The sequence below is a fragment of the Nomascus leucogenys genome, chromosome 18 (genome assembly GCF_006542625.1).
Source record: "Nomascus leucogenys isolate Asia chromosome 18, Asia_NLE_v1, whole genome shotgun sequence".
NCBI lineage: Eukaryota > Metazoa > Chordata > Mammalia > Primates > Hylobatidae > Nomascus > Nomascus leucogenys.
The window spans coordinates 46,606,038-46,632,412 of NC_044398.1; the positions used below are offsets into that span (position 1 = coordinate 46,606,038).

The 26,375-nt window shown below is 43.8% G+C and overlaps 1 protein-coding gene across 1 annotated transcript in view; it reads right to left on the reverse strand.

Moving 5' to 3' along the window:
• CCNY (cyclin Y) overlaps window positions 1-9,888 on the reverse strand; it is a 231,046-nt gene extending 221,158 nt beyond the window's left edge. The window contains exon 1 of the mRNA XM_004091187.3: window positions 9,183-9,888. Coding sequence (XP_004091235.2) covers window positions 9,183-9,336 — 154 coding nt within the window. The 5' untranslated portion in view covers window positions 9,337-9,888. The remainder of the gene's footprint in view (window positions 1-9,182) is intronic.
• Window positions 9,889-26,375: the final 16,487 nt, after the last annotated feature.

The following is a 26,375-nucleotide window of genomic DNA, read 5'->3' on the forward strand; positions in this document are numbered from 1 at the left end:
AAAGGGAGACAGAGAGCCTAGCAACAGCTACCAGCAGCACACAGAGCCAACAGCAGGAAAGAAAAGGTGGGCGGGGTGTCCCCTGAGCTCCCTGCAATTGTGGGTCTAGCCAGTTAAGACTCCTTTCCTAAAAGAAATGGGAACAACAGCCGCTAATAACCTGCTGAGGAATGCTTGACCTTATTATTTCAGGTAACCAACTACCCTTTATTAAAAGCAATATTTTAATATAATAAAGCATATTCATGCATGCCTCAAAATCCTATTCTTTGAATAAATAAATAAGCAAGCAAGCCCTGGCTCCAGCTTGCACCTAAGGGTGCATGCTGACATTCCTAGGACTGTGGTTCCAGGGACGCAGTTAGCAGACAGCCTGGGTGGGCTCCATTACCCCAGGAGTCAGGGAAAGCTTCTTCAAATATTCATCCCACTGCTCCTGTGTGGCATCACAGACTTCAGAAAGATGCAACTCAGAAGAGTAATGAATCTGAGAAATAGTATTTCTATTCCAAATTCTACAGCCAGCAAGCATCCCACTCAAAGGTCAGACAGCTCTATATAACCTCACCCTACCCAGCTCTAAAATTACAGTTACGCTCTGGGACTGCCTTGAAGCCTGCTTTGATGTCTTTGTTAGGATAAGCCCTTTAGGCTTCCAGCTTCTCTGGCTATGGACAGTCCAAACATAATTAGGTGGAGATACTGGAGCATACTTCACATATAATACAAGAAAGTCATATTATGAGTACCACATTCAAAATGACATAAGTTCATCTAGTACTCTGTGGCTTATTAAGCATTTTAGCCGCATTTGGATCCTTAGAGTACTACCTCAATGTGTAAGGCGAGGCAGTTTTTCGTGTTTTTTGTTTTTTTTTTTTTTTGAGATGAAGTCTCACTGTCGCCCAGGCTACAGTGCAGTGGTGCTACCTCGGCTCACTGCAAGCTCCGCCTCCTGGGTTCACGCCATTCTCCTGCCTCAGCCTCCTGAGTTGCTGGGACTACAGGCGCCCGCCACCACGCGTGGCTAATTTTTTAAAATGCAAATCAAAACCATAATGAGATACCATCTCACACCAGTTAGAATGGTGGTCATTAAAAAGTCAGGAAACAACAGGTGCTGGAGAGGAGGTGGGGAAATAGGAACACTTTTACACTGTTGGTGGGACTGTGAACTAGTTCAACCATTGTGGAAGTCAGTGTGGCGATTCCTCAGGGATCTAGAACTAGAAATGCCATTTGACCCAGCCATCCCATTACTGGGTATATACCCAAAGGATTATAAATCATGCTGCTATAAAGACACATGCACATGTATGTTTACTGTGGCACTATTCACAATAGCAAAGACTTGGAACCAACCCAAATGTCCAACAATGATAGACTGGATTAAGAAAATGTGGCAGGTATACACCATGGAATACTATGCAGCCATAAAAATGATGAGTTCATGTCCTTTGTAGGGACATAGATGAAGCTGGAAACCATCGTTCTTAGTAAACTATCGCATGGACAAAAAACCAAACACCACATGTTCTCACTCATAGGTGGGAATTGAACAATGAGAACACATGGACACAGGAAGGGGAACATCACACACCGGGGCCTGTTGTCAGGTAGGGGAAGAGGGGAGGGATAGCATTAGGAGATATACCTAATGTTAAATGACCAGTTAAGGGGTGCAGCACACCAACATGGCACATGTATACCTATGTAACAAACCTGCACATTGTGCACATGTACCCTAAAACTTAAAAGTATAATAAAAAAAAAGTAAAAAAAAATAAAGTATACCAACTGAAAAAAAAAATTTTTTTTTTATTTTTAGTAGAGACCAGGTTTCACCATTGTTAGCCAGGATGGTCTTGATCTCCTGACCTCGTGATCCGCCTGCCTCAGCCTCCCAAAGTGCTGGGATTACAGGCGTGAGCCACAGCGCCCAGCCCAAGGCAAGGCAGTATTTTTAAGCACTTTTTTTAAGCAGAAGAGGAAGGTGAGGCTCAGCAGGACAGAGGCCCCTCAGTAAAAGTGGAACCTCATCTGGAATGCGGGTCTTTCCATTATAAGGCTTCCTCTCTTTGCCCTCCACCATACTTCACAGAGCTGGGAGCACGCCCTATAAACCCCCTGAGAAGAGCCCTCTCTGACTTTACCTTCCTTGAGCCTCTCCTTTCTTCAGGAAAGACAGGTTAGAATAATGCTGAGAATCAGAGAAGAAATGGTCTCCTGATCAAGGCTCCAAGCAACAAACTACTCAACATCTTAAGAGGATGAGAAATGCTGCAGGGAAAGTGAACTCTCACCCTTCTTCCAGCTACAAACTGGAAGTAATACTGAAAGGATGAGGGACTTACATCAACTGTCATTGCTGGGGACCTACCCTCACAGCCCAATGTTGAATCATGAAAGGATTCGTACTTTGAAGTGTGACAAGTATGATACTGTCAATAGCCCTCTTGTGAAAAATAGCACTGCTTCCTTAAAGTCAATCCAATGTGACACACTTGGAGCTAAATCTCTGACCCTATGTGATTAAAACAGAACTTCAAAGCCACTCACATATCCTGCTTCTTGGTATTTTTTGGTTCTGCCCCTTGCTGGATAGAAATAAATTTAATCCTTGCATTAGTTTCACCTAGCCAGAAATGTAAAAGACCATCAGGCCAGGGACTGTGGCTCACACTTGTAATCCCAGCACTTTGGGAGGCAGAGGCGGGCAGATCACCTGAGGTCAGGAGTTTGAGATCAGCCCGGCCAACATGGCAAAACCCTGTCTCTACTAAAAGTACAAAAATTAGCCGGGCGTGGTGGCGCATGCCTGTAGTCCCAGTTACTTAGGAGGCTGAGGCAGGCGAATTGCTTGAACCCAGGAGGCGGAGGTTGCAGTGAGCCGAGATAGCACCACTGTACTCCAGCCTGTGCAATTAGAGCGAAACTCCATCTCAAAAACAAACAAACAAACAAACAAAAAGACCATCAGCTTTGTAGAGGAGGTTGAGAAGGTGAGAAAATCTGCCACTCCACAGAATTATTTAATTTTCATTACTCTCAAAAAGCAGGCAGGAGGCTGGGCGCAGCGGCTCACGCCTGTTAATCCCACCATTTTGGGAGGCCAAGGTGGGTGGATCACATGGACCAGCCTGGCCAACATGGTGAAACCCCATCTGTACTAAAAATACAAAAATTAGCCGGGCAGTAGTGGCATGCACCTGTAATCTCAGCTACTCGGGAGGCTGAGGCAGGAGAATTACTTGAGCCTGGGAGGCAGAGGTTGCAGTGAGCCAAGATCGCGCCACTGCACTCCAGCCAGGGCGAGAGAGTAAAACCCTGTCTTGAAAAAAAAAAAAAAAAAAAAAAAGCAGGCAGGAAAGTAAAAGTCCTAATCACAAAATATTGCTAGACAAAAGCATATAGGCAATAACTGTGAATCTCCTGAAACAAAGTGGGCTGGGCCAGGCATCAGGAGGTTCAGATTCTAGACATGGATCATTCTCTAATTAGCTGTCACAGGGCAGTTGAGGCATGGAGGCAAGCTGGCAGCAGACTGAACCCCAGCTGCCACTAACAAACTGAGGAACCTTCCGCAAATGTCTTAACCTTTAAGGCTCAATTTCTTCACCTAGAAAATGGGGAGAATGATGAGAAGACTAAGAAAGACAATACAGGTCAAGTAATTAGCACGGTTCTTGGCCGAAAATTAACAAAAGTAAATTCTACTACCACCATCCATGATCTGCATGACCTCGGCAAGAAACTACACCTCTCTGAGATTCAGTCTTCTCACCTGTAAAATGGGTGTGTGGAAGCAAATGACTCCCTGATTCTAAGTGAAAGAGAAACATGAAAAGTCAGTAGAGATAGGTCATGGACCCATGGTCAATGCTATGGAGAATGGCTCTCTTGACAAATCTTTAAACTGCACTTCTCCACACTGCTAACTAATATGAAGTCACATGCTTGGTCAGTGTCTCCACATGTCTTGCAGACAGCAGGGCTGATAAGTCTTAGCCTGGAAAGAAAGTCCACGGTATGTTCTGCCCACCAGGGCTGGTAATGTTAATGTGGGACCAAGATTCAAGAAAGAGTGCTGCAGAGGTGATGTTAAATAGATTGCAGACACTCAAGGAAGCCAAGAGCAATATGCAAGCTCATCCTACAGGCACTTAGATTTCAAATTGCCCCTGTGTCCCCACCCTTCTAATGGCAAGCATTTTTGCCAGTTATCCCTCCGCTGCTTGGGATTAGTCCCTGAGGCTTCTTGCTTCTCTGGCTGTAGACAGCCCAAACACCATGTACCTATATCCCATAAGACACTTCACGTTTCAGACAAGAAAATCAACATAAGTGACTATGTTCATAATTGCAGATGTCCATCTAGTATTTTTTGGTTAATTAAGCATTTGAGTCTCAATTTGATCCTTAAGGATGTAAGGCCACAGCTAAAGTCATTCGTTGAAAGAAACAAGGAAAAAAGACTAAACATACCACATTATTAAACAGATTCCCATTAGCCAGGTTTCCTTTCAGCCTGAGTATGTTTTCTTTCTTTCTTTTTAAGCTTTAAAACCTTTAAGTTTCATTTTCAGTACTTCACCCTATCTGCTACCTCTCAGGTTAAACTACAAAGCCAAAAAGTTTCACATCCATGCTACTTTCATGATTACAAGTCCTCTTCATTCTCCTTCCCTCCTGTTTCCCCTCACCCGATAAACACACGCGATGATGTTCTCATTCACATCCTTCAATGGCTGGTTTCACTCAACAAATTCATTCAACAAATATTTATAGTATCTTCAAGGAATCAGGTGCTACTCTAGGCACTTGGGGTACATCAGTGAACCAAACAACAAATGTTCTATTGGAACTTACATGCTAGTAGGTGAAAGTAGCTATTATTTATGTTTATACTTATATAGTATATCATAAAGTGTTAAGGAACAAAGAAACAAGAGTGCAGGGAATATGCACTGGGATTGCCAGTGGGCGGCAGAAAGGATGTTTAAAGGTGATTGAGAAGGCCTCCCTGAAAAGGTCAGGCTTGAACTAAGGCTGCAGGCGATAAAGGGACTCAGCCAAGAGAGCACATGGAGGACACTTCAGGCAGAGGGAGAGAACAGGAGTGGAAGTTTGTGTCTGGTATGTTCCAGGAAGGGCAGGGAAGGAGGCCAATGTGGCTGGAATGAGCAAGCGACTGAGTGAGCTGACGGCAGGCAGATCCCAAGGGGCCCCAGCGACCACTGTAAGGCTTTTACTTATGCAATAAGGAGTCACTGCCATTTTCGAGTGAAGGAATAAGTTCAAGTTTTTTAAAGGATCTCAGCCATGGCTGTTGTGTCGAGAACAGACTGGAGCAGGCAAGGGTGGAAGCAGGGAAACCAGGTGGGCTGGGGGAGATGGCAGCTGCTTAGATCTTCAGAAGAGCAGCAACAGAGGTCTTGAGAGTGGTCAAAGTCTGATATATTCTGAGGATGGAGAGCCACATTTTCCTACCAAACATGATACAGGATAAGGGAGAAAGTGAGTTGTCAAGGATGACAGGTAAGCTATAAAAATGAAAAGAATGGGCCAGGAGCAGTGGCTCACCCCTGTAATCCCAGCACTTTGGGAGGCTGAGGCAGGCAGATCACCTGAGGTCAGGAGTTCGAGACCAATCTAACAAATATGGAGAAACCCCATCTCTACTAAAAATACAAAATTAGCCAGGCGTGGTGGCGCATGCCTGTAATCCTAGCTACTTGGTACGCTGAGGCAGGAGAACTGCTTGAACCCAGGAGGTGGAGGTTGCAGTGAACCAAGATTATGCCATTGCACTCCAGCCTGGGTGACAGAGCAAAATTCCATCTCAAAAAAAAAAAAAGGATGAAGTTGACATCAACCATTTTAAGGTAAAACCCTACAAGGACACTATGGTACAGCTGCTACAAGTATCCTGATTTATTTGGTCTGCTCACATTTTAAATTCTCTTTAGTCCCTCCCTCCCTTTTTCCTCCCACAGAAATAATGTAATCCTGGAAGTCTGGACTGAATAACTGTTGCAGACAGAAGAAGTTTCACTTTGAGAAAGTATGGATATGACTGCAATGACAAGACACCCTATCCCAGAAGGCAACCCCAGACTAGCTAATGTTTGATGGCGAAGTCAAGCAACAATGGAAAGTTTCCATTTGCCATGTATTGGCTGTGTGACTTTGGACAAGTCATTTCTCCTCTCAATGACTCATTTCTTTGTCTTAAAGTAAGGATAATATTACCCATAGGGTTACTGTGAGTTCTAAGTAAATGAATGGAATCCAAGTACTTAGAGCGGCAGCTGGTGGCAACTGCTACAGAGTAAGTAACATATAGGCTGCAATTATTACTGTCATTTTTTTCTTTTCCTAAAGAATTGTTCTGAAGATTACTATCATTGTTGTTATGTGTTGCTGTTTTTTCTCAATCTCTGAATGATTTTATAAGAAATAATACCTGGGAAGCATGAGTCCAATATCAATTTCAAAAACATGAATAACCTAAGATACACTGAATACAAAGACACATTAAGTTGCCATTAAGCACCATAGACACCTAAGTTCCCAGACACTAAAATTACTGAAATTCTACAGGACAAATATTACCCCTTCATGTGCTTGGTGACAGAGGGAAGAAAACATGGATACAAATGTCATATCTCTGTGATTTAAAGACACTAACCTATCACAGAAGACCCATGAACTTCAAACCTTTCTAAATCAGCTGGGTGGGATGTTTTTCAGGACATAAAAAAGATGGTACTTGAGTACTTCAGCTTTTTATATATACTAGAGTCAATAATTCTTAAAATGTAGTTTTAAAATGTTTACTAATAACCTAACAATCAATATAACTCAGTTCAAATACATACAGATATAGATGAGCAAATATAGACATACAGATGTATATAGTGTATATATATATATACACTCTAATTAAAACCTGTTCTCTTCTCTCAGCCTCTAATAATGAATTTCTACCAAAAATGTCCCTGAACGGCAGGTAACACTTCCAAGATTTGCCCAGTCAGCAATTCGCAGGCCTACCTGCATCTCGGAATCACCTTGGAGAGATTTAATTAAACATATTAATGGCAATGTCCAGTACTAGATTTCTGGTTTAACTGAAACCAATGTTGAGAACTGCTGGCTGGGTCAATGCTATTAGTATTATTTATTGAATTTGAGAGACAGAAGGTGAATTAATATTTCGGGGTTTAAACTAGCATAATCATATGAACTGGGATCTGGGATGAGAGGGCACCCCACAGCCTAGACGAAACCTGTCCTATACTCTCTCAAACTATCCTGAATCTGCAAAAGAGTCTTCCAAACGTTCTCTCAAAAATTCTGAAGACTGAAACTTAAGATTTCTTTGAAATGAAAGAACACACAATATCATTCACTGTACTGTACTCTGGCAAAATTGTACTACGCCTTATTGCCAAATACCTGGTTACACTTATTTTTTCCACCTTATTTCCTTACAACAGTCCATAAAAACTGTATGCAGCCTGGCTCTAAGAAATGTGAATCTTCTTTTTTTTTCTTTTCTTTTTTTTTTTTGATCCATCATTCAAAACATAAAGCCTCCGCTAGATACTGCACAACATAAAAAGGAAATTTACTGCACAGTATAAAGAAGACATTATTTCCAAATGTTTTCGCCTGTCAACATAGTATAGGACTGGGTAATGGCTTTCTGTAATAAACTCATTCATTTATTCCTCCCTTTAAAGTACAATACTTACTGTTTATTATATGCTAGACTTTTCTTTCAGGTGCTAGAGGCTGTGAAAGTGATCAAGACCGATCTGGCCTTCATCCTCCTAGATGCCTTTAAATGCATAAATTTAAGAAGAAAGTATGGCTGTAGTTCAAAGACATCTAAGCGTATATTTAAAATAATGGAAATCTAAAATAACAACACTAGACACGTCATATGGAACCATAATTTACTAAGCGCATACTAGAAACCAGACGTTGTGTTAGTCCCTTTATACATGGCACTCATTTAATAAAGATGCTCTCCTAAAAAGATGAAATTACCATTTAGAAGAAATTACACGAAGACAAACGAGAAAAATCTTTCCTTTAGCAGAGTTTAAATGTGGTCTTTCCACAGTGGAGAGAATATTCCATCCTAAAGTGGACAGGAATGAATTATGGTTGTGTTCATTCATTCACACAAAAATTTCTTCATATTAGTTCAACTAGGTTAACTATGAGAAGATGTTTGGGTTAAAAAAATCACCTTGTCATAAAAAGATATTTCCAATTTCAAATCTTTTCAGTTGAAAATTCTATAAACTATATTTTAAGCATGATGCATAAATATCCCTCTGTCGATATCACTGAGCAACAGTGCTAATAAATATGTTGCCAAACCAATAAAATAAATAAAACATTACTGGGTGCAGTAATCAGTCTTAGCTTTTTTTCTTTTTGCAAACTCCAGTCCAACCAAGTCACCTGAATAAATCAGAAATTCATAGGACTACAATTCGGGCCCATGCAAAAACTGGGAGACTTAATCCAAAGGTGTCTGACAATCTTTTAAAGAGCATTCTCGGGAGAAGCTATTTGACTCTAACCCTGGAACCGCCACTCAAAAAATCCTTTTTTAAAAAAACGGGAGAATGGGAACGGGGGAAGTGGACTCCATTTGTAAGGTTCCGGGGAACTGACTCAAGTCAACATGGTTCTCCAACTCCAGGTTGGAGACACTGGGATTCCAAAATGGGAATCCACTCACTTCGCTTTTACAGGACAAACGCGTGCACAACTTGGCTTCGGGCTGCATTCAGGTAGTGTGCCGGGAACCCCGAGCTCCCGGGCCGCCCCCACCCAGCTCTGGCCGCTCAATTAAGGACGAGGGCCGGCTCCTGTCACCTCGCGACCCACGCGCACACACCCGCCCCCGGCCCGCCGTGCTCGGTGCCGCGGGCCTGCAAAGTTTCCGCGGCCGCTCACTTGGGGGTAACCAGCGAGGGGTACGCCCGGAGGCTGCGGGGCCCCGGGCGCCTAGGCTGCGCAGGCTGCGCGGGCGAAGCCCCGGTTATGCACGGGTCGCCGAGACCGGCTGGGCAAGCAAGAGCAGCCGGGCCGCCCCGACGCCGGGTGTGCGGCTGAAGCCGCGGGGGCGGGTAGGGGGCTCGGCGAGCCGCACTCACCGTCTATGTTCTCCCGGTCGCTGATGTGCTGCAGGTTGCAGCCCGTGTCCTCGCGGCTCAGGTCCGTGTCTGGCCGGTAGGACTCCAGCCGGGAGTGGGCATTCCTCCGGAGCTTGGGACTGGACGACACGCAGCACGAGGTAGTGTTCCCCATCTTCGGCGGCCCCCCGACTCCTGCTGCGATCCTGTTCTCCCCGTCCCCGGGAGCGGGGCGCGGGTGGACGCGGGGCGCTGGCGGCGGGGGCGTGTGGGGAGGCCCGCCCGCTCGCCGCCACGGGAGGCGGCGGAAGCCGCGGCCGGCCGCCGGGTCAGCAGCGGCGGCGGCGGCGGGGCCTCGCCATGGGCGGCGGCGGCGGCGGCGGCGGCGGCGGCGGCGACGAGCGGGCGACGGCCCCGGCTCCCCCTCGGCCGGCCTATCCGCGGCGGAGGAGCGCTCGGGTCCGCGCGACTGCGGCCGCCGCGCCTACCTCACCCCGCCGCGGCCATGGCGGGCGGCGCCGCGCAGGCCGCCTCCTCCCCGCGCTTCCCAGTCGGTGTCCGCTTCCCCGGCGGCTGCGGCGACGGCGGCCGCCTCGGCAAGAGGTTCCGGTTCAAGCCGAGGTCACGCGTGTCCGCGCCGGACGGCGGGACCAGCCGACGAGCGGGCGGTCAGCGGGCGTGGGCGCGGCCCCTGGACCCCGCGCGGAGCGGCGCCGCCAGGGAGGATGCTGGTGGCCCTCCCTCGCCAGCGGCGCCCGCCCTCGCCGCAGCCCCCGCCCCGCCCCACCCCGTCACCGCCCCGCCCCACCCCGTCACCGCCCCTTCCCTCTGCCCTGGAAGCAGATCGGCGGCCGCGGGGAGGGCCGGGGCGGTGCTGCCGCGCGCGGATGTGGGGTCGCTCCCGGGGGCCGCTCCTCTCTCGGGTACTGGGGTCGCGGGAGACGTCGTCGGGAGCTCGGTTTCTGGAGGCCCTTCCCCACCCGGCCTCTGCCTCCTCCGCTCCCGCAGGCCGGACGGAACGGGGCCTAGCGCGGGATGCGAGGTGCGTCCCCGGGGCCCGCAGTGGGCGGGATCGCAGCCAGGGCCTGGTTGGGGACGCAGGCCCAGGGCGCTGAGGCTGCGCCTGCCTCTCCGAAACCGGGCTGGCTCTTTTAGTCTTCTTCTTTTTCTAATTTATTTTTTTAGAGGTATGATTTCGCTCTGTCGCCCAGACTGGAGGGCAGTGGCGCAATCTCGGCTCACTGCAGCCTCGAACTCGTAGGCTCAAGCGATTCTCCCGCCTCAGCCTCCAAAGTAGCCGGTACTACAGGCGCGCGCCACCACGCCTGGCTAAGGTAGGGTGTGTGTGTGTGTGTGTATGCATGTATGTATGTATGTGTATGTGTATGTGTGTGTGTCTCCAAATTAGCGAGGACTACAGGCTCCCGCCACTAGGCCAGGCTAAGGTAGGGTGTGTGTGTGTGTTAACTTTTTGTAGAGATGGGATCTCGCTTCGTAACCCGGGCTGGTATCGAACTCCTGCCTTCAAGCAATCCTCCCGTCTCGGCTCCTCCCATGGGATTACGGGCACGAGCCACGGCACCTGGCTTTTTTCTTTTTTTTTTTTTCCTAAGCATTTAAAAGAAGCTGGGCCTTGATTTGGGAGTCTTTTATTGTATTTTGAGCTTTGCCGAGGACTTGATAGTGACCTTGTTTTAAGCTGTGAAATAAATCTTGGGGTCCCAGAGCTATTTTAATGTTGAATTCGCTGTGGAGTTGTTTTGAGTTCCTTGGAGGTTAACATGAGATAGAAAACTAAGTTAACACAACTCATCGACTGCTCTTGCTTTGCTTTGCTTTGCTTTGCTTTGCTTTGCTTTGCTTTGCTTTGCTTTGCTTTGCTTTTACAATGCCATCGGGTTTTGTCATGTTGGGAACAAGTTAACTTAGGCCAGTTGACTAAGATCAAGGTATGTGAACGTGCCTGGCTGGGAGAGAAGTACAGTAATTGTTGGTTCGCATTCCCTCCCGACGCCCACAATGCCAGCCATCCCTGACTTTTCTTGCCTTTATTGGGAAGAATATAAGGTGGCAGAAACAAACTTCCCACCCTTTTTCCAAATATTTACTGAAGGAGTCATGAGGAGAGTCTGGTGGGGTGGGGAGGGGGGTGGGAGCTGGGAATGTTTTTGAACTAGTTCTTGAAAAAAAACTAGTACAATAGTACAACTATCTTAATTTTATATATGAGGAAACAGAGGCCCAGAGATGAAATCATGCCTTGATTTATTCAGACCTCAGTACCTGTTCGTGACAAATCCAGTTACTAAAAGGGAAGAGAAGGAATAAGGGACTTGGTATTTATCTAGCATCAGCAATGTGTGGACATCTTGTGAACGGCTTTATAAACATTTCATTTAATTCTCTACATCTAGCCATTTTTTAACCTGTGCTTTCCCTCCCTCTCAAAGTACTGTTTATACATTTATTAGTCCCTATTTTAAACGCTCCATGCTCTCAACTGTATTAATGCTATTTGTTAGGATAAGTGGCAGACGTCCATGGAAAATAAGTGGCGGCAAAGTGGTAATGCTGACCAGATGAGAAAAGAAGTGTAAAAGGGAAGTTCTAAAGAATTAAAGCCCTGGAGAGGGTGGGTAGACAACAACAGTCCAGAATAGTGCTCTTCATTGAGGCTGTGTAGACTTTCCTGCTTCCTGGGAAAACTGGAGCATATTTACACTTGCATGTGTGTATTCAGATTGTCTGGGGCTATGGAGTTTGGGTCAGATTGCTGAACCCTTGGGAGAGAAGTTCCCTTGTTGTCTGTTCTGATTGCTGCTTTGTAATTTGGGCCACATATGAAAGTCAGCATCCAGTCATTGAACCATAGGTGTGTGGCATATCTACTCAGATGCACTAAGCAATTTTTATTTCATTTTAAAATGTATAACATTTACATTCAAATTACAGTTTGAAGGGCTTAAGAGGAGAAAGAGACAGTGGCACTAAGGTGACAGCATGGCTGGCTGCATGCTTCCTGTCCAAGAAGGTCACTGGGCAGTGTTAACTGGGAAGAGCATCTGGAGGATCAGAGATCAGTGTAGCCACATACCCTTAACAAAGGGTGGTACAGCCTCTGGTCTGCCAGGATTTTTCTGCCCCCTCTTCCCGCCCCCCACACCATCCCTATCTCCTCCTTAACATTTCCACCATATTCCCCTTAGGTATGTACCTGTTTGGACTTTAATTTAGAGTGTGTAACTTTTGGTCAAGAATCCTGGAGAGAAAAGATGGGTACTAAAGCCTCGCTAGTGATTTACCTGGGTGCTGACCCCCACAACTCACCCACCCTACATGCATACTTCAAACTCCTCCAGGCAGATGCTCCCTGCCTGACACAAAAGTGACACTTTGGGAAAAATTGCAGAAAAGTAACCAACTCCGAGCAGATAAATGTGATGTCAAAATGATAGTAATGAGAGATGTCGTTTGCTGAAAGTCTGCTAGCTGCCATGCACTATACTATTTCTTACATCTAAATCTGATAAGTTGTACCTCATTTTATAGACACTTTGATAAGTAAACCTGTGCAAGATCAAAATACTGAGAAATGTCCTAATTGGGGATTTGAACCTGGTTCTAATTCCAAAGTCCAAGCTACATCCACCCCAACCTCCTACCTCCCATCTCCAGGACTTTGTGAGTAAAAAAACAAGTGTTGCTTCTCTCCTTCTCTTTTTTCTGTCCTAAAGGAAGCTGGGAGCTGACCACTTAGGACTAGTACTAACCTTTCAGAGAGATAAAGGGATGAGGGGAGCCTTGTTATTTCTGTGGGGTTCAGCTCTCAGACCAGAGTAAGACAGGCAACAAGGTTGAGGAATAGCCATATGTAGAAATAACCTGTGTATCTAGCCACAGCATCTCCAACACTGTGTCACTCGGGAATCAAAATACAGGGACAGTTCCTCAATAGAGTGTGGATCTAGCCCAGAATGTGGACAAGGGGAGTGGGGAAGGGGAGAGGTACACACTGAGCACTGTAACAAGGCCTGTCCTCAAGCTTGAGGAGGATTAGGAAGATGGCTTGAGTCTGGGAGTTGGAGGCTGCAGTGAGCTATGATTGTACCACTGCACCCCAGCCTAGGCGACAGAGTGAGACTCTGTCTCTTAAAAGAAAAAAAAAATTGACCTGGATCTACTCATACCCACCCTGCTCTTTGAGCAGAAAGAATCATTTGGGAATTATTTTGTCTCATCTTTCTCCATGATCACTGTTGAAGAATTTGGTCACTGTAACCAGGTAAATATAAAACTCAGGTGGGCCGGGTGCGGTGGCTCACACCTGTAATCCCAGCAGTTTGGGAGGCTGAGGTGAGTGGATCATGAGGTCAGGAGATCGAGACCATCGTGGCTAATACGGTGAAACCCTGTCTCTATTAAAAATACAAAAAATTAGCCAGGCATGGTGGTGGTCACCTATAGCCCCAGCTGCTCGGGAGGCTGAGGCAGAAGAATGGTGTGAACCCGGGAGGCGAAGGTTGCAGTGAGCCGAGATCGCGCCACTGCACTCCAGCCTAGGTGACAGAGCAAGACTCTGTCTCAAAAAAAAAAAAAAAAAAAAAACTCAGATGAACTATAGCTAAGTCAGTGCTCTTGACACTTTTTTAGCAATAGTAGCTTTGTTTCTCACAGAAAAAACAAAATTTTCTGTGGAACCACACTATTTAAAACATAAGCAATATTAGTATCAACTTGTATAATTTATAGATCTACTGATAAAAACAATCAAGAATAGGCTACCTTAACTGAATCAGGTGGAGATAACTGCAGTCTTACATCAGCCATACTCATATCCATGAAATATGAGTCAGTCATTTGCACAACTCCCTGAGTCACCTTCTGGAACACAGAAAACACTGAGCCAGGTTAGCCCAGGACCTGAACCTTTTGTGGAAAGGAGAATGTGTAGTGTCTCCTCGGAGTATGGCTGCCCTTTCATCTGGTAGTCAGTTTCTCATGACAGTTACTCAAGCATTTCTAAGGCAGTTGTGGAATAACCAAGACCTTCTGTGTGTTGTGCTACTGATGCTCCTCCTGTCACCAACCTCCTCTCCAAATGAGGCCTGCCTTTTGTCCTTGGTGGTAGGCAGTCCACAGTGTAACCAGCTACAGGGGAAGTATTTATTTTGATAGCCACTTGACCTTGATCAAGGCAGGTGACTCATTTATGGATGACATTTTTGAGAGTATACTGAGCCAGGCACCTTGAGGATACAAAAGTAGATTATAGTTTCCATTCTGGAGAAACTCACAGTCCAGTAAGTTAAACAATCACAAGAACAAGTTTCCAGCAATGAGAGTGATTACAGCCACTGAGTGGTGAAATCTGAGAAATGCCAAGCCTGCTGCCTATAAATATCTACATTTATCGCCTGGGCATATACCTAAAATTCCACCATGAGAAATTTATTTATATGAAATTAGAAACTACCCAGAAATTGTCTGTCCAAATAAAAATTCCCACAAGAAATAAGGATGGCTAATAGTTTTAAGTAGTAGTGCCAAGTCTTTTGGACCAGAGTAACTGCCAGGGACATTGTGTTGAGGAGGATTCTGAGGTCATGTTCCAGCTTAGCTGAGAAGGGAGCCACCATGAGGGAAGGAGTGAGGGAGGGTAGCACTTGTGCCATATATTTTTTCTTAAGTAAAACATCTGTTAATGGAATGCATGATGAAACAGGGACAGCCAGGGTCTCTGGCATCTGGGAGAAAGCCCACTTGGAAACTGATTTATCTACCTCACCACTGCAAGTTCACCATCTGTCCCCAGACTAAATGGCCTTAGGAAGCCCAGGCTCTCTCTTGCCGAACTCTACCTTCTTTATCCTTCCATACTTTTCAAGAAGAGAAATGGTATATATATGTGGGATCCTTGAGAACTAGGATGTACCTGTGAGCAGGCAAAGTGTAGCATCTAGCAGGGTCAGGCATAAGTAGAAGTGAGAGAGGTGGCTACTGTGCTCCCCAATGGCTGTTCTCCCATCTCCCATAGTTTCAAGGCCTGTTTCGTGAGGAACAGCTATATGCCCAACTCAAAGATGACAGCTGGCCACAGGACTAAGTCTGGCCAATAAGATGTGAGTGGACGCTTCCAGAAAAACTCTAAAGAGGCTACCTCTAGCCAGGCACGGTGGCTCACGCCTGTAATCCTAGCACTTTGGGAGGCCAAGGCAGTGGATTACCTGAGGTCAGGAGTTGGAGACCAGCCTGGCCAACGTGGCAAAACCCCGTCTGTACTAAACATACAAAAATTAGCCGGGCATGGCCGTGCCGCACGCCTGTAATCTCAGCTACTCAGGAGGCTGAGAAGGGAGAATTGCTTGAACCCAGGAGGTGGAGGTTTGCAGTGAGCTGAGATGGTGCCACTGCACTCCAGCCTGCCTGACAGGAGCAAGACTCCATCTCAAAAAAAAAAACAAAAGCCAGCTCTTCTCTGCTTCTTGGAGTATGGTCAGGATAGCTGGAATTCTAGCATCCAGTTTTGAATGCCAGATGACCTTGAAGATAGAAGCCATGAACTAAGATAATGTCCCTGTGTAAGCTTCTTTTACATGAGAGAAATAAACTGTGTTGTATAAATCATTGTTATTTTGAATTCCCAAGTTGTATGCAGGCAAATGTAATCCCGATCTAGCCAGGAATTGGTATTATTCATTGATAAGAGCTTCATATATTCATGTTGGCAGTTTTCCTTGATTGGCCCCCAGACTGTGACCAAGACCTGTGGGGCCATCATGTGTACTTGGCTCCCTATGGGAGAATCCAGGATTGAATGGAATGATACAGTAGGCAGGCTCTGGAGCCAAGATACGGTATAGGTGGCAAAAAGAAATGATTCACCCAAGAGGCAGATTAGGCCCATGAAAATTAGGATTGTCGGATGTATTACCTTAATACAGCACTTCTTCAGTATTCTCAGAACTCTGAATAGGAAGCTCCTTGAATATACCCTGGCAAGAAATCTTTCTATCCAAGGTGACTGGCATTGGGAGGGGATTTATTGAGTGTCTCCCTCAAGCCAGGCACTTTCACATACCTTAATCTTAGTTAATTGGCTTCACTTCAGACCCTGTTCCTAACAGGACAAAACCCGACAGCATTTTAAAAGCAAAACAGGGATAGTTGATGAGTTGTGTTAATGTACTTGTCTCCGTCTCACGTTAGTAACCTCCAAGGAACTCAAAACACACTGCAGCTATAATTCGTCATTAAAATAGCCCTGGGCCCCGGCAGCTCAGTAGACCCTACTGAAGCGGGCGGTCCTGTCCCTCCCCTGCTTAAAATCCGTCAATAGCTTCTCATTGTTTTTAACTAAAAACCCAGCCCACCTGACAGTCAAGATGGCCTGCTCCCCAGGCTTTCTCCCCAGCCACTCAAACCTGCTCACAGCTCCCTCTGTGTCTGCCACTCTGGCCTCTCACTTTACTCCTGTGACCTCGTCCCTCTGAGTGCCATTCCTCCCCACCTCTGCATGTCTTTAATCTGACTTAACTTCAAGGCCTGGCACAAACAATGCTTTTCCTTTGCCCTTCATACTGGAGATCATAAACTCGCACAGATTCTCTCGGAATAAATAAATATTTCCCATGCCAGTTAGCATTTTTCTAAAACTATAATGACTGCAAAATATATTGTATTAGGTGTACTCTAACTTATTTAACCTCTCCCCAAAGAATGGACTTTCATTTGTTTCTTTTTCAGGATGATAAAAACAGTTACGGGATGAAAATTTTTTTTATTTTTTATTTTTAGTAGAGACGGGATTTCACCGTGTTAGCCAGGATGATCTCGATCTCCTGACCTCGTGATCCGCCCATCTCAGCCTCCCAAAGTGCTGGGATTACAGGCATGAGCCACTGCACCCGGCCAGGGAGGAACATTTTTATATGCTAATCTTTGTCTGCATCTGCTCATTTTTATAAAAGGAATCATTAGAATTGGAATTCCTAGGTCATTTTGACCAAAAAGGAACATTTTTAAATCTCTTAATATTGCCATATGACATCTTAGAAAGTTTACATCATTTTACACAGATATGTTTCCTTATTGATGTTCCAAACCTAGAGAGCTTTTGGTCATTCTATGATCTGTAATTGGAGAAATTTCCATTGCTCTAACGGCATTTTATACATACTTATCAAGATGTATTATGATTTATACACATTTATCAAGATGTACTATGTTTTACTTGCATTTCTCCAAGTAAGCTCTGAAGTGGAAAACAGAACTTGTTTTACTCTTTGTAGCATAGTACTGAGAACAGTAACACCTAACAGGCCCTTTCTAGGTAAATCTGCAGAAACAGTAATTGTTTCAATCTCAGTTTCCCTGTGGTAGATGAAAATAAAGCTTTGCATACCTAACCTAGGGAAGCTGCATACAGTTGGAGAGCTGTATTCATCTAAACCTGGCTCTGACAGCTCTTCAACATGTTTTTCTTTTCCAAGTTCCACATTGCTCACTGTGTCCTTTTAACACTCCTATTTTTTATTTTATCCATCACATGAAGTTGTAGTTGGTTCTGCCTGCAGTGTTTCTCCATGATGTAATATAACCTCATTATATACACTCAGGAGCCTGAGAAATGAGCATCACAAACCACAGAGTCTTCTTCTTGCTTAGTTACTATCCTGCATTTCCTGGGGACTTTACCTTGGCAAAGTATATGATGCAACATTTTAATGAATGTTGATTGGTCACTGTATGATAAATGCCAGGAAAAACAATGAATGATAAAAAGAAAGAAGTGTGAATCCCGCTCTTCTGCCTATATCCCAGCTCCATTTTCACGTCTTTTGGTATCAGCCCCCAGGATTTGGGGTCTTCTGTTTGAAAATGAGATCAGTTCCATAACATCTGTATAGCTCTGCTTGCTATGGTACTGGGCTGGAAAGAGGCAGGTCAAAGCAGGTGCCCCCCTCACTGGTGTGCCCTAAGGATGCAAAGGCCCTCTTTGCCTGGTGATAACACCTTCAATGCCCATTAGGGGGCCCAAAATTACCAGTTGACTATCCCTTTGGGACTGATGCCTTAAAATCTCATTTTGTCTTTGAGAAGTGGTATTTGGAATATTCACACATCAAAGTGTTAACCGTTCTCTGCTAGCACAGTACCAGCTGGTTTATCTTAGCCAGCTGGCTCACCTCTCAAGGCACTAAAGGAACGGAAAAACACAGGGCAATCTCTGTAAGCCTCATTCCTTCACTCGGTAACCTCTGAGAAGCTAGAGAGAAAGGACCAGTGAGAGAACAGGATCAGCTCTTGCTGGGGGTCCAGCCAGGAGCCACCATGGAGGGCCTGGAGCACTTAAAGGAAAACATGGGGACATCAAGTATGCGGGAGATCAAGCAAAAAACAGTAAAGTCAGCTTAGGAAAGACTCGTACCTCTCACCCCCACTGCCTCAACCTCGTCTAAAGTGTAGAGTTCACAACTTTTCCTTGGGAAGCTTCTTCTGTGTATACAGTGCTCAACAGAAGAGAGGAATAGGATTTAGGTTACTATCTTCCATACCCTAAAAGTGAACGTTGTAGTATTGCAAATAGAGTAGCAAAATAAAAGCACTTCTTAGGAAATAAAAATACATCTACTCCTGCTGACAGTTTTCTCCATTCACAAAATATTACTGATTTTTTAAAATTTGGAAAGAATACTAATATTCATAGATGTCAGATTAGTTGGGCAAAATATGCTAAAAATTGCCATTTAATTTACAATAGTGAAAAACAATGCAACCTAAATACCCATGAATGATAACTAGTTACATACAGTGGACTACAATGGAATTCTATGAAGTCATAAAAATAAGGATGTACATCTGTACTTTTATAGAAAGAAAGCCATGAAATATTGTTGAGAGAGAAAGCAGATTGCAAAACTGAATATATATGCAAAGAGATGTTTTTAGGGATATTCACTGTTAAACAGTGATTAACTCAGTTGACTTTTTTTTCCTCTGTTCCTTCTTCTCTTTTTTCTTTTTTACTTTAAATCTGTATCTTTTTTAAAAGCAATAATACATTTCCTCCCTCCAAAAAAAGAATAGCCTAGCGAAATCTTTTTACTTCAAATGCTTTTCCCCTTATTAATCTTTGTATAAACCATTGTGGTTTGCTAAAACAAGGAAGGGTTGTAGAGTAGAATCCATGCCCACGATAGAACAAAATCCAAGCAGGAAGACACTTCATACGTGGTTATAAGACCAGGAGGACGAGGAGACAAAGGGAAGCAATGGTGTTTGTTCGTTCGTTTGTTTGTTTGTTTGTTTGAAAAGAGACAGTGTCACTCTGTCACCCAGGTTGGAGTGCAGTGGCACCATCATAGCTCACTGCAGCCTCCAACCCCTGGGTTCCAGCGATCCTCCCCCTAAGCCTCTCTAGTATCTGGGACTACCGGTATGCGCCACCACATCCAGCTAATTTTTTTTTTTTTTTTTGAGAAAGGGTCTTGCTATGTTGCCTAGGGTGGTCTCAAATTCCTAGGCTCAAGCAAACCTCCCAAAGCACTGGGATTACACATGTGAGCCGCCACACCCGGCCTAGAAGCAATGGCTCTGATCCGGGAAAAGTGCAGCCTGGAAACTCAGCATTCTGTGCAGAATCCTAGCTCTTAGACTAAAAGGCATCAACTGGTACAATTTCTTGCCTTTGGGCACTGAACGTGTTAGCTTCCATTTTATTTAACTTACTTTAAAATTATATTAGCTGTGCTGCCACTTAAGCCAAGATGCTTTCTGTCTAGTCACTTCGGTTCCATCCTTTCGAGGGCCCTGCCGCTTCATTGCCTCTCCTTTCTCATTCCCCTCCCCAAGGCTGTACTTTGAGTAACTGTATGTGCATTTTCCTGTGCCTTTTCATTATTAAAACACTGTAAAAGGTAATGTCTCCAAAATGCAAACCGTAGTCTTCTCCAATGAAAAATATTTTCCAGGCCAGGCACTCCACTGTGCCACTGCACTCCACCTGGATGACAGAGTGAGACTCTGTCTCAAAAAAAAAAAAAAAAAAACTCATTAAACTGTATAACTAAAATGGGCACATTTTATTTTATGTAAACTGTATCTCAGTAAAGTTTATTTATTTATTTATTTTTGAGACAAGGTCTTGCCCTGTTGCCTAGGTTAAAGTGCAGTGGCATAATCATGGCTCGCTGCAGCCTTGAACTCCTGGGCTCAAGCGATCCTCCTACCTCAGCCTCCTCCCAACTATTTGGGACCACGGGCATATGCCACCATGCCCAGCTAATTTTTTTTTAAGAGATGGGGTCTCGCTATGTTGCCCAGGCTGGTCTCGAACTTCTGACCACAAGAGATCCTCCTGTCTTGGCTTCCCAAAGTTCTGGGATTACAGGCATGAACCACCATGCCTGACCAAAGTTGATTTTAAAAAATGAAAGGGGGGCCAAGTGCAGTGGCTCATGCTTGTAATCCCAGCACTTTGGGAGGCCGAGGCTGGTGGATCACCTGAGATAGGGAGTTCAAGACCAGCCTGACAAACATGGAGAATCTGTCTCTACTAAAAATACAAAATTAGCTGGGAGTGGTGACGCATGCCTGTAATCCCAGCTACTCGGGAGGCCTCAGCTTGAACCCTGTAGGCAGAGGCTGCAGTGAGCTGAGATCACGCCATTGCACTCCAGCCTGAGCAACAAGAGCAAAACTCTGTCTCAAAAAAAAAAAAAAAAAAAAAAAAGGGACTGTGCTCAGTGGCTCATACCTGTAATCCCAGCACTTTGGGAGGCCAAGGCGGGTGGATCACCTGAGGTCAGGAGTTCGAGACCAGCCTGGCCAACGTGGTGAAACCCCTCTCTACTAAAAATAAAAAAATTAGCCAGGTGTGGTGGTGCACGCCTGTAGTCCCAGCTACTCAGGAGGCTGAGGCACAAGAATTGCTTGAACCTAGGAGGCAGAGGTTGCAGTGAGCTGAGATCATGCCACTGCATTCCAGCCTGGATGACAGAGTGAGACTCCATCTCAAAAAACAAAAATGAAAGGGAAATAAGAGTCATTACCAATATAATTAGGTTTAAATTTTTAGTTAAAATCAAATTTTAACTGGGATTGCCAAAAATGTCCTTAACTTCATATCTCCAAATAAAACTTTTGCAGTTAATTTATGTTGTTTATACAGCTAGCTAATTCTCTATATTTTTATAGTATGTTGACACTTAAAATTTCAATCTCTTCTAGTGGTTCCATGAGTGGACTGAGGGGGTGATGGGTGTTCTCATTATAGCCTTCAGAAGGCTGCCTATATATAAATGTGCACAAGTAACTGTTATTCAGAGAATTAGAATCATCACAAAATATCCTTTGCGAAGGATTAATATAGGCTAATTTATCCTTTATGACTGCTAAATATAGCCTAATGTTTCTTTTATTCTTCAGACCCATTTCAACTTTATAGAAAAAAAAGTATGCACAAAAGCAGCACTCTATAATTAAAAAATATTCCTTATTGGTCTTTTGAATTTTGGTTCTGCATAAGTATGAGTTTCTCATCAGGCCTCTCTAAACTACTAAAGCCTAAGGTGATGCTTCCCCCATCTCAGCTCTTAGAGGAATTACTGGGTGTCTCGTTTATTTGGCAATGCCATGCTTACAAACTCTTTTCAATGAGATCTTCAGCTCCTTGAGACCACAGTAGATACCTAAGTATTTCTCAGTGTAATTTTGTTGTATTGATTTACTGAATTCAAAGGGTTTATACAAATATTTTGTTTACAGGGTTTCATTATGAATCCAAATAAGCTCATATGCTTAGTAATTCCAAAAATGTTGTAGGTATTCAGATTAGCATTGCTCATTCATGCCATTTAATTTACAGAGCTCAGCTGCAGTAATTTTCTCCAGTGGATGATGTAAGGAAGGCATTGGCAGAGGAGTAAGAGACTTGGCTTCAGAGTGGGCAATAATAGGGCTAAATCTGGTTTTACAAAGCAGATACTGTAAAGCTCTCATTGCCTCTCTGAGGACAAGGTTTTGAGCTATGAGTGCCAGGGTCCTCTAAGTGGAGGCTTCTTAAAGGAATTGAGCCTCGTTTCCTGGGTTTGAGGTGTATTCTTTTTCACATTCCCTTTGTACACCAAATATATTTAGTATTTATTATCTTTGAAGTTTAGACCTTTGGATTTTTTTTTTTTTTTTTTTTTTTTTGAGACAAAGTCTCACTCTAGCCCAGGCTGGAGCGCAGTGGTGTGATTTCAGCTCATTGCAACCTCCACCTCCTAGGTTCAAGCAATTCTCCTACATCAGCCTCCTGAGGAGCGAGGACTACAGGCACGTGCCCACCATGCCCTGCTAATTTTTGTATTTTTAGTAGAGACAGGGTTTCACCATGTTGGCCAGGCTGGTCTCAAACTCCTGACCTCGGGTGATCTGCCCACCTTGGCCTCCGGAATGCTGGGATTACAGGTGGGAGCCACCACGCCAGGCCACAGTTTGATGAGTTTTGAGAAAGTAATATACGCATGTAACCACCATCACCACAATCAAGATCTAGAACATTTCCATCACCCCAAAATTCCATGGTACTCGTCCCTGGTCCCAGGCAAGCCCTGATCTGTTTTCTGTCACTGTGGATCAGATTTGTCTTTTCTAGAGTCTCATAAAAATGTGATCTTACAAAATGTGTAGACTCTTGTGTGTAAGGTTTCTTTTCCTGAGCATAATGTTTTTAGACTTGTCTATGTTGCATGAATGAGTGGTTCATTTCTGTTTATCACTATTTTTCCAATGTATGTATATACCACAATTTGTTTATATACCACAAATGTTGATGGACATTTAGGCTTTGTCCAGTTTTGTCTATTATAAATAAAGCCATTATGAACATCTATGTACAAGTTTTTGTGTGGACATGTTTTCTCTTGGGTAAATATCTAGGAGTAAGACTACTGGGTTGTATGCTAAGTGTATGTTTAATTTTAAAAGAAATGGCAGCCGGGTGCAGTGGCTCACACCTGTAATCCCAGCACTTTGGGAGGCCAAGGTGGGCAGATCACCTGAGGTCAGGAGTTCGAGACCAGCCTGGCCAACATGACGAAACCCCGTGTCTACCAAAAATACAAAAAAATTAGCCAGGCGTGGTGTCACACACCTGTAATCCCAGCTACTTGGGAGGCTGAGGCAGGAGAATCGCTTGAACCCGGGAGGTGGAGGTGAGAGTGAGCCAAGCTCACACCACTGTACTCCAGCCTGAGCGACAGAGCGAGACTCCATCTCAAAAAAAATAAAAAATGCCCAAACTGTTTTCCAAAGTCCTGGTACCATCTTACATCCCACCAGTAAAGTTATGAGAGTTGTAGTTGCCCTACATTCTCACCAATACTTGCTATTATCAGTCTTTTTAATTTTTACCATCCTAATGGATATGTAGTGGTATCTCACTGTGGTTTTACTTTGCATTTCCCTGATGACTAATGATGTTGACATATTTTTGTGTGCATGGTGGATACTAATATATCTTTGTAAAGTGCCTATTCAGTGTCTTTTCCAATTTAGTTGGGTTGCTAATAATTCTTCATATATTCTAGATACAATACCTTTGGCAGGTATGTAGATATGTGTTGTGTGACTATTTTCTCCCAGTCTGTGACTTGTCTTCATTTTGTTAGCATTGTCTTTTGAAGAGCAGAAGTCTTTAACTTTGTAAAAGTCTAATTTTTTGCTATCTTCTTTTATAGTTCTTGTCTTTTTTTGTTTGTTTTTGTGTGTGTGTGTGTGTGTATTCAATTATCTAAGAACTCTTTGACTCCCTCCAGATCATGTAAATGTTCTCCTATGTTTTATTTTAGAAATTTTAATTTTACTTTTTTTTTTTTTTTTTGAGACAGAGTCTTGCTCTGTCACCCAGGCTGGAGTGTAGTGATGCAATCTTAGCTCACTGCAGCCTCTGCCTCCCAGGTTCCAGCAATTCTGCCTCAGCTTCCCCAAGTAGCTGGGACTACAGGAGGCAAGCACTGCCATGCCCAGCTAATTTTTGTATTTTTAGTAGAGACGGGGTTTCACCATGTTGGCCAGTATGGTCTTGACCTCCTGACCTGGTGATCCACCCACCTTGTTCTCCCATAGTGCTGGGATTACAGGCGTGAGCCACCGCACCCATCCAAGTTTTACCTTTTAAGCTTAGGTACATGATCCAATTTGAGGTGAATTTTGTGTATGAGTAAGTTAATAATCAATGTTCATTTTTTCCCATATGGATATCCAGTTTTTCCTGTACCATTTGTTGAAAAGACTGTCTTTCCCCTATTGACTTACTATGGCCACTTTGTCAAAAATTACTTGCCCATAGACACGCGGGTTCATTTATTTTGTTCCATTGATCCAAATGTTGATCCTATAATAATAATAATGTAGCTTTATAGTCAGTCTTGAAATTTGATAGTTTGAATATTCCAACTTTGTTGTTCTTTTTCAAAAATTTTTTGCATTCTAAATCCTTTGTGTTTTTATATAAATTTTAGAATAAGTTATATAAGTGCCTGCTGGGATTTTCTTTTTTTTCTTTTTTTTGAGACAGAGTCTTACTATGTCACCGAGACTGAAGTGCAGTGGCATGATCACAGGTCATTGCATCCTCAACCACCCAGACTCAAGCAATCCTCCTGTCTCAGCCTTCCAAGTAACTGAGACCACAGGTGCACACCACCACACCTGGCTATTTTGCTGCTGTTTATTTTTGTGGAGATGGGGTTTCACCACATTGCCTAGGCTGATGTTGAATTCCTGAGCTCAAGCAGTCTTCCCACCTCAGCCTCCAAAAGTGCCGGGATTATAGGTGTGAGCCGCCATGCCCCACCCTGCTGGGATTTCAGTTAAGATTACATTGTATCTATGGAACAATTTGGGAAAAATGGTCGTCATCATATTTAGTCTTGTAGTTCATAGACATAGTATATCTCCATTTATTTGTATCTTTAATTTTTTCAGCATAGCATTCAGCAATGTTTTTATAGTTTTAATTGTATAGGTGCCTTGTATGTATTATGTTAAATTTATCCTTAACTAGTCCATGTTTTTGATACTATAGTACTATAGTAAATGGTGTGTGTGTGTGTGTATGTGCGTATTTTTTTTTTTTTTAGACAGAGCCTCACTCTGTCACCCAGACTGGAGTGCAGTGGTATAATCATAGCTCACTACAGCCTTGACCTCCTGAGCTCAAGCAGTCCTCCTGCCTCAGCCTCCCAAGTAGCTGGGATGACAGTGTGCACCACCACACCCAGCTAATTTTTTTTGGTCTTACTGTGTTGCCCAGGCTGGTCTCAAACTCCTGGACTCAAGTGATCTTCCCTTCTCAGCCTCTCAAAGTGCTGGAATTACAGGCATGAGCCACCATGCCCAGCCAGAGGTATTGTTTTTGATACTATAGTAAATATTTTATTTAAATTTCCAGGTGGTCATTGCTAGTATGCAGAAAATATTTTTTTGCATTAACCTATGCTAAAGTCACTTACTATTTTGATTTGCCTTTCATAAAGATTCCTTAAATATTTCTACATACACAATCATATCATCTGCAGATAGACAGTTTTATTTCTTCTTTTCAATCTGTATGGTTTTCTTTGCCTTTTTCTTGCCTATTGTACTGGCTAGGACTTCCAGTGTAATGTTTAATAGAAATCCTGAGACTGGACATCCTTGCCTTATTTTCAATCTGAGGAGAAAGCATTCAGTTGTTCATCATTAACAGATGATGTTAGCTGAAGGTTAGCTGAAGGTTTTTCAGAGCTTGTGTACTCTACCAGGATGAAGAAGGTCCCTTCTATTTCCAGTTTGCTGAGAGTTTTAAAATTGTGAATGGGTGGTGAATTTTGTTAAATATTTTTCTGCATCTAGTAAGAGAATCATATATGGTTTTTCTCCTTTGTTCTGTTAATATGGTAGTTATATTGATTTTTTTAGTGTTAAACCAAGCTTGCATTCTTGGGATAAACCCCACGTAGTCATGATGCATTATCCTTGTTATGTATTGCTGAATTCAATTTGCCAAAAATTTAACTAAGGATGTTTGCATCTGTATTCAGTGAGGTATTCCTTTCAATGTCATTGTCTGGGCTCAGACAGTGACTAGAGAAGTCATCTTTCTTTATTTTTAGAATGAGTTTGTGTGTGTTCGTTATTATTTTTTCCTTAAATATTTGATAGAATTTACTGCTGAAGCCACCTCAG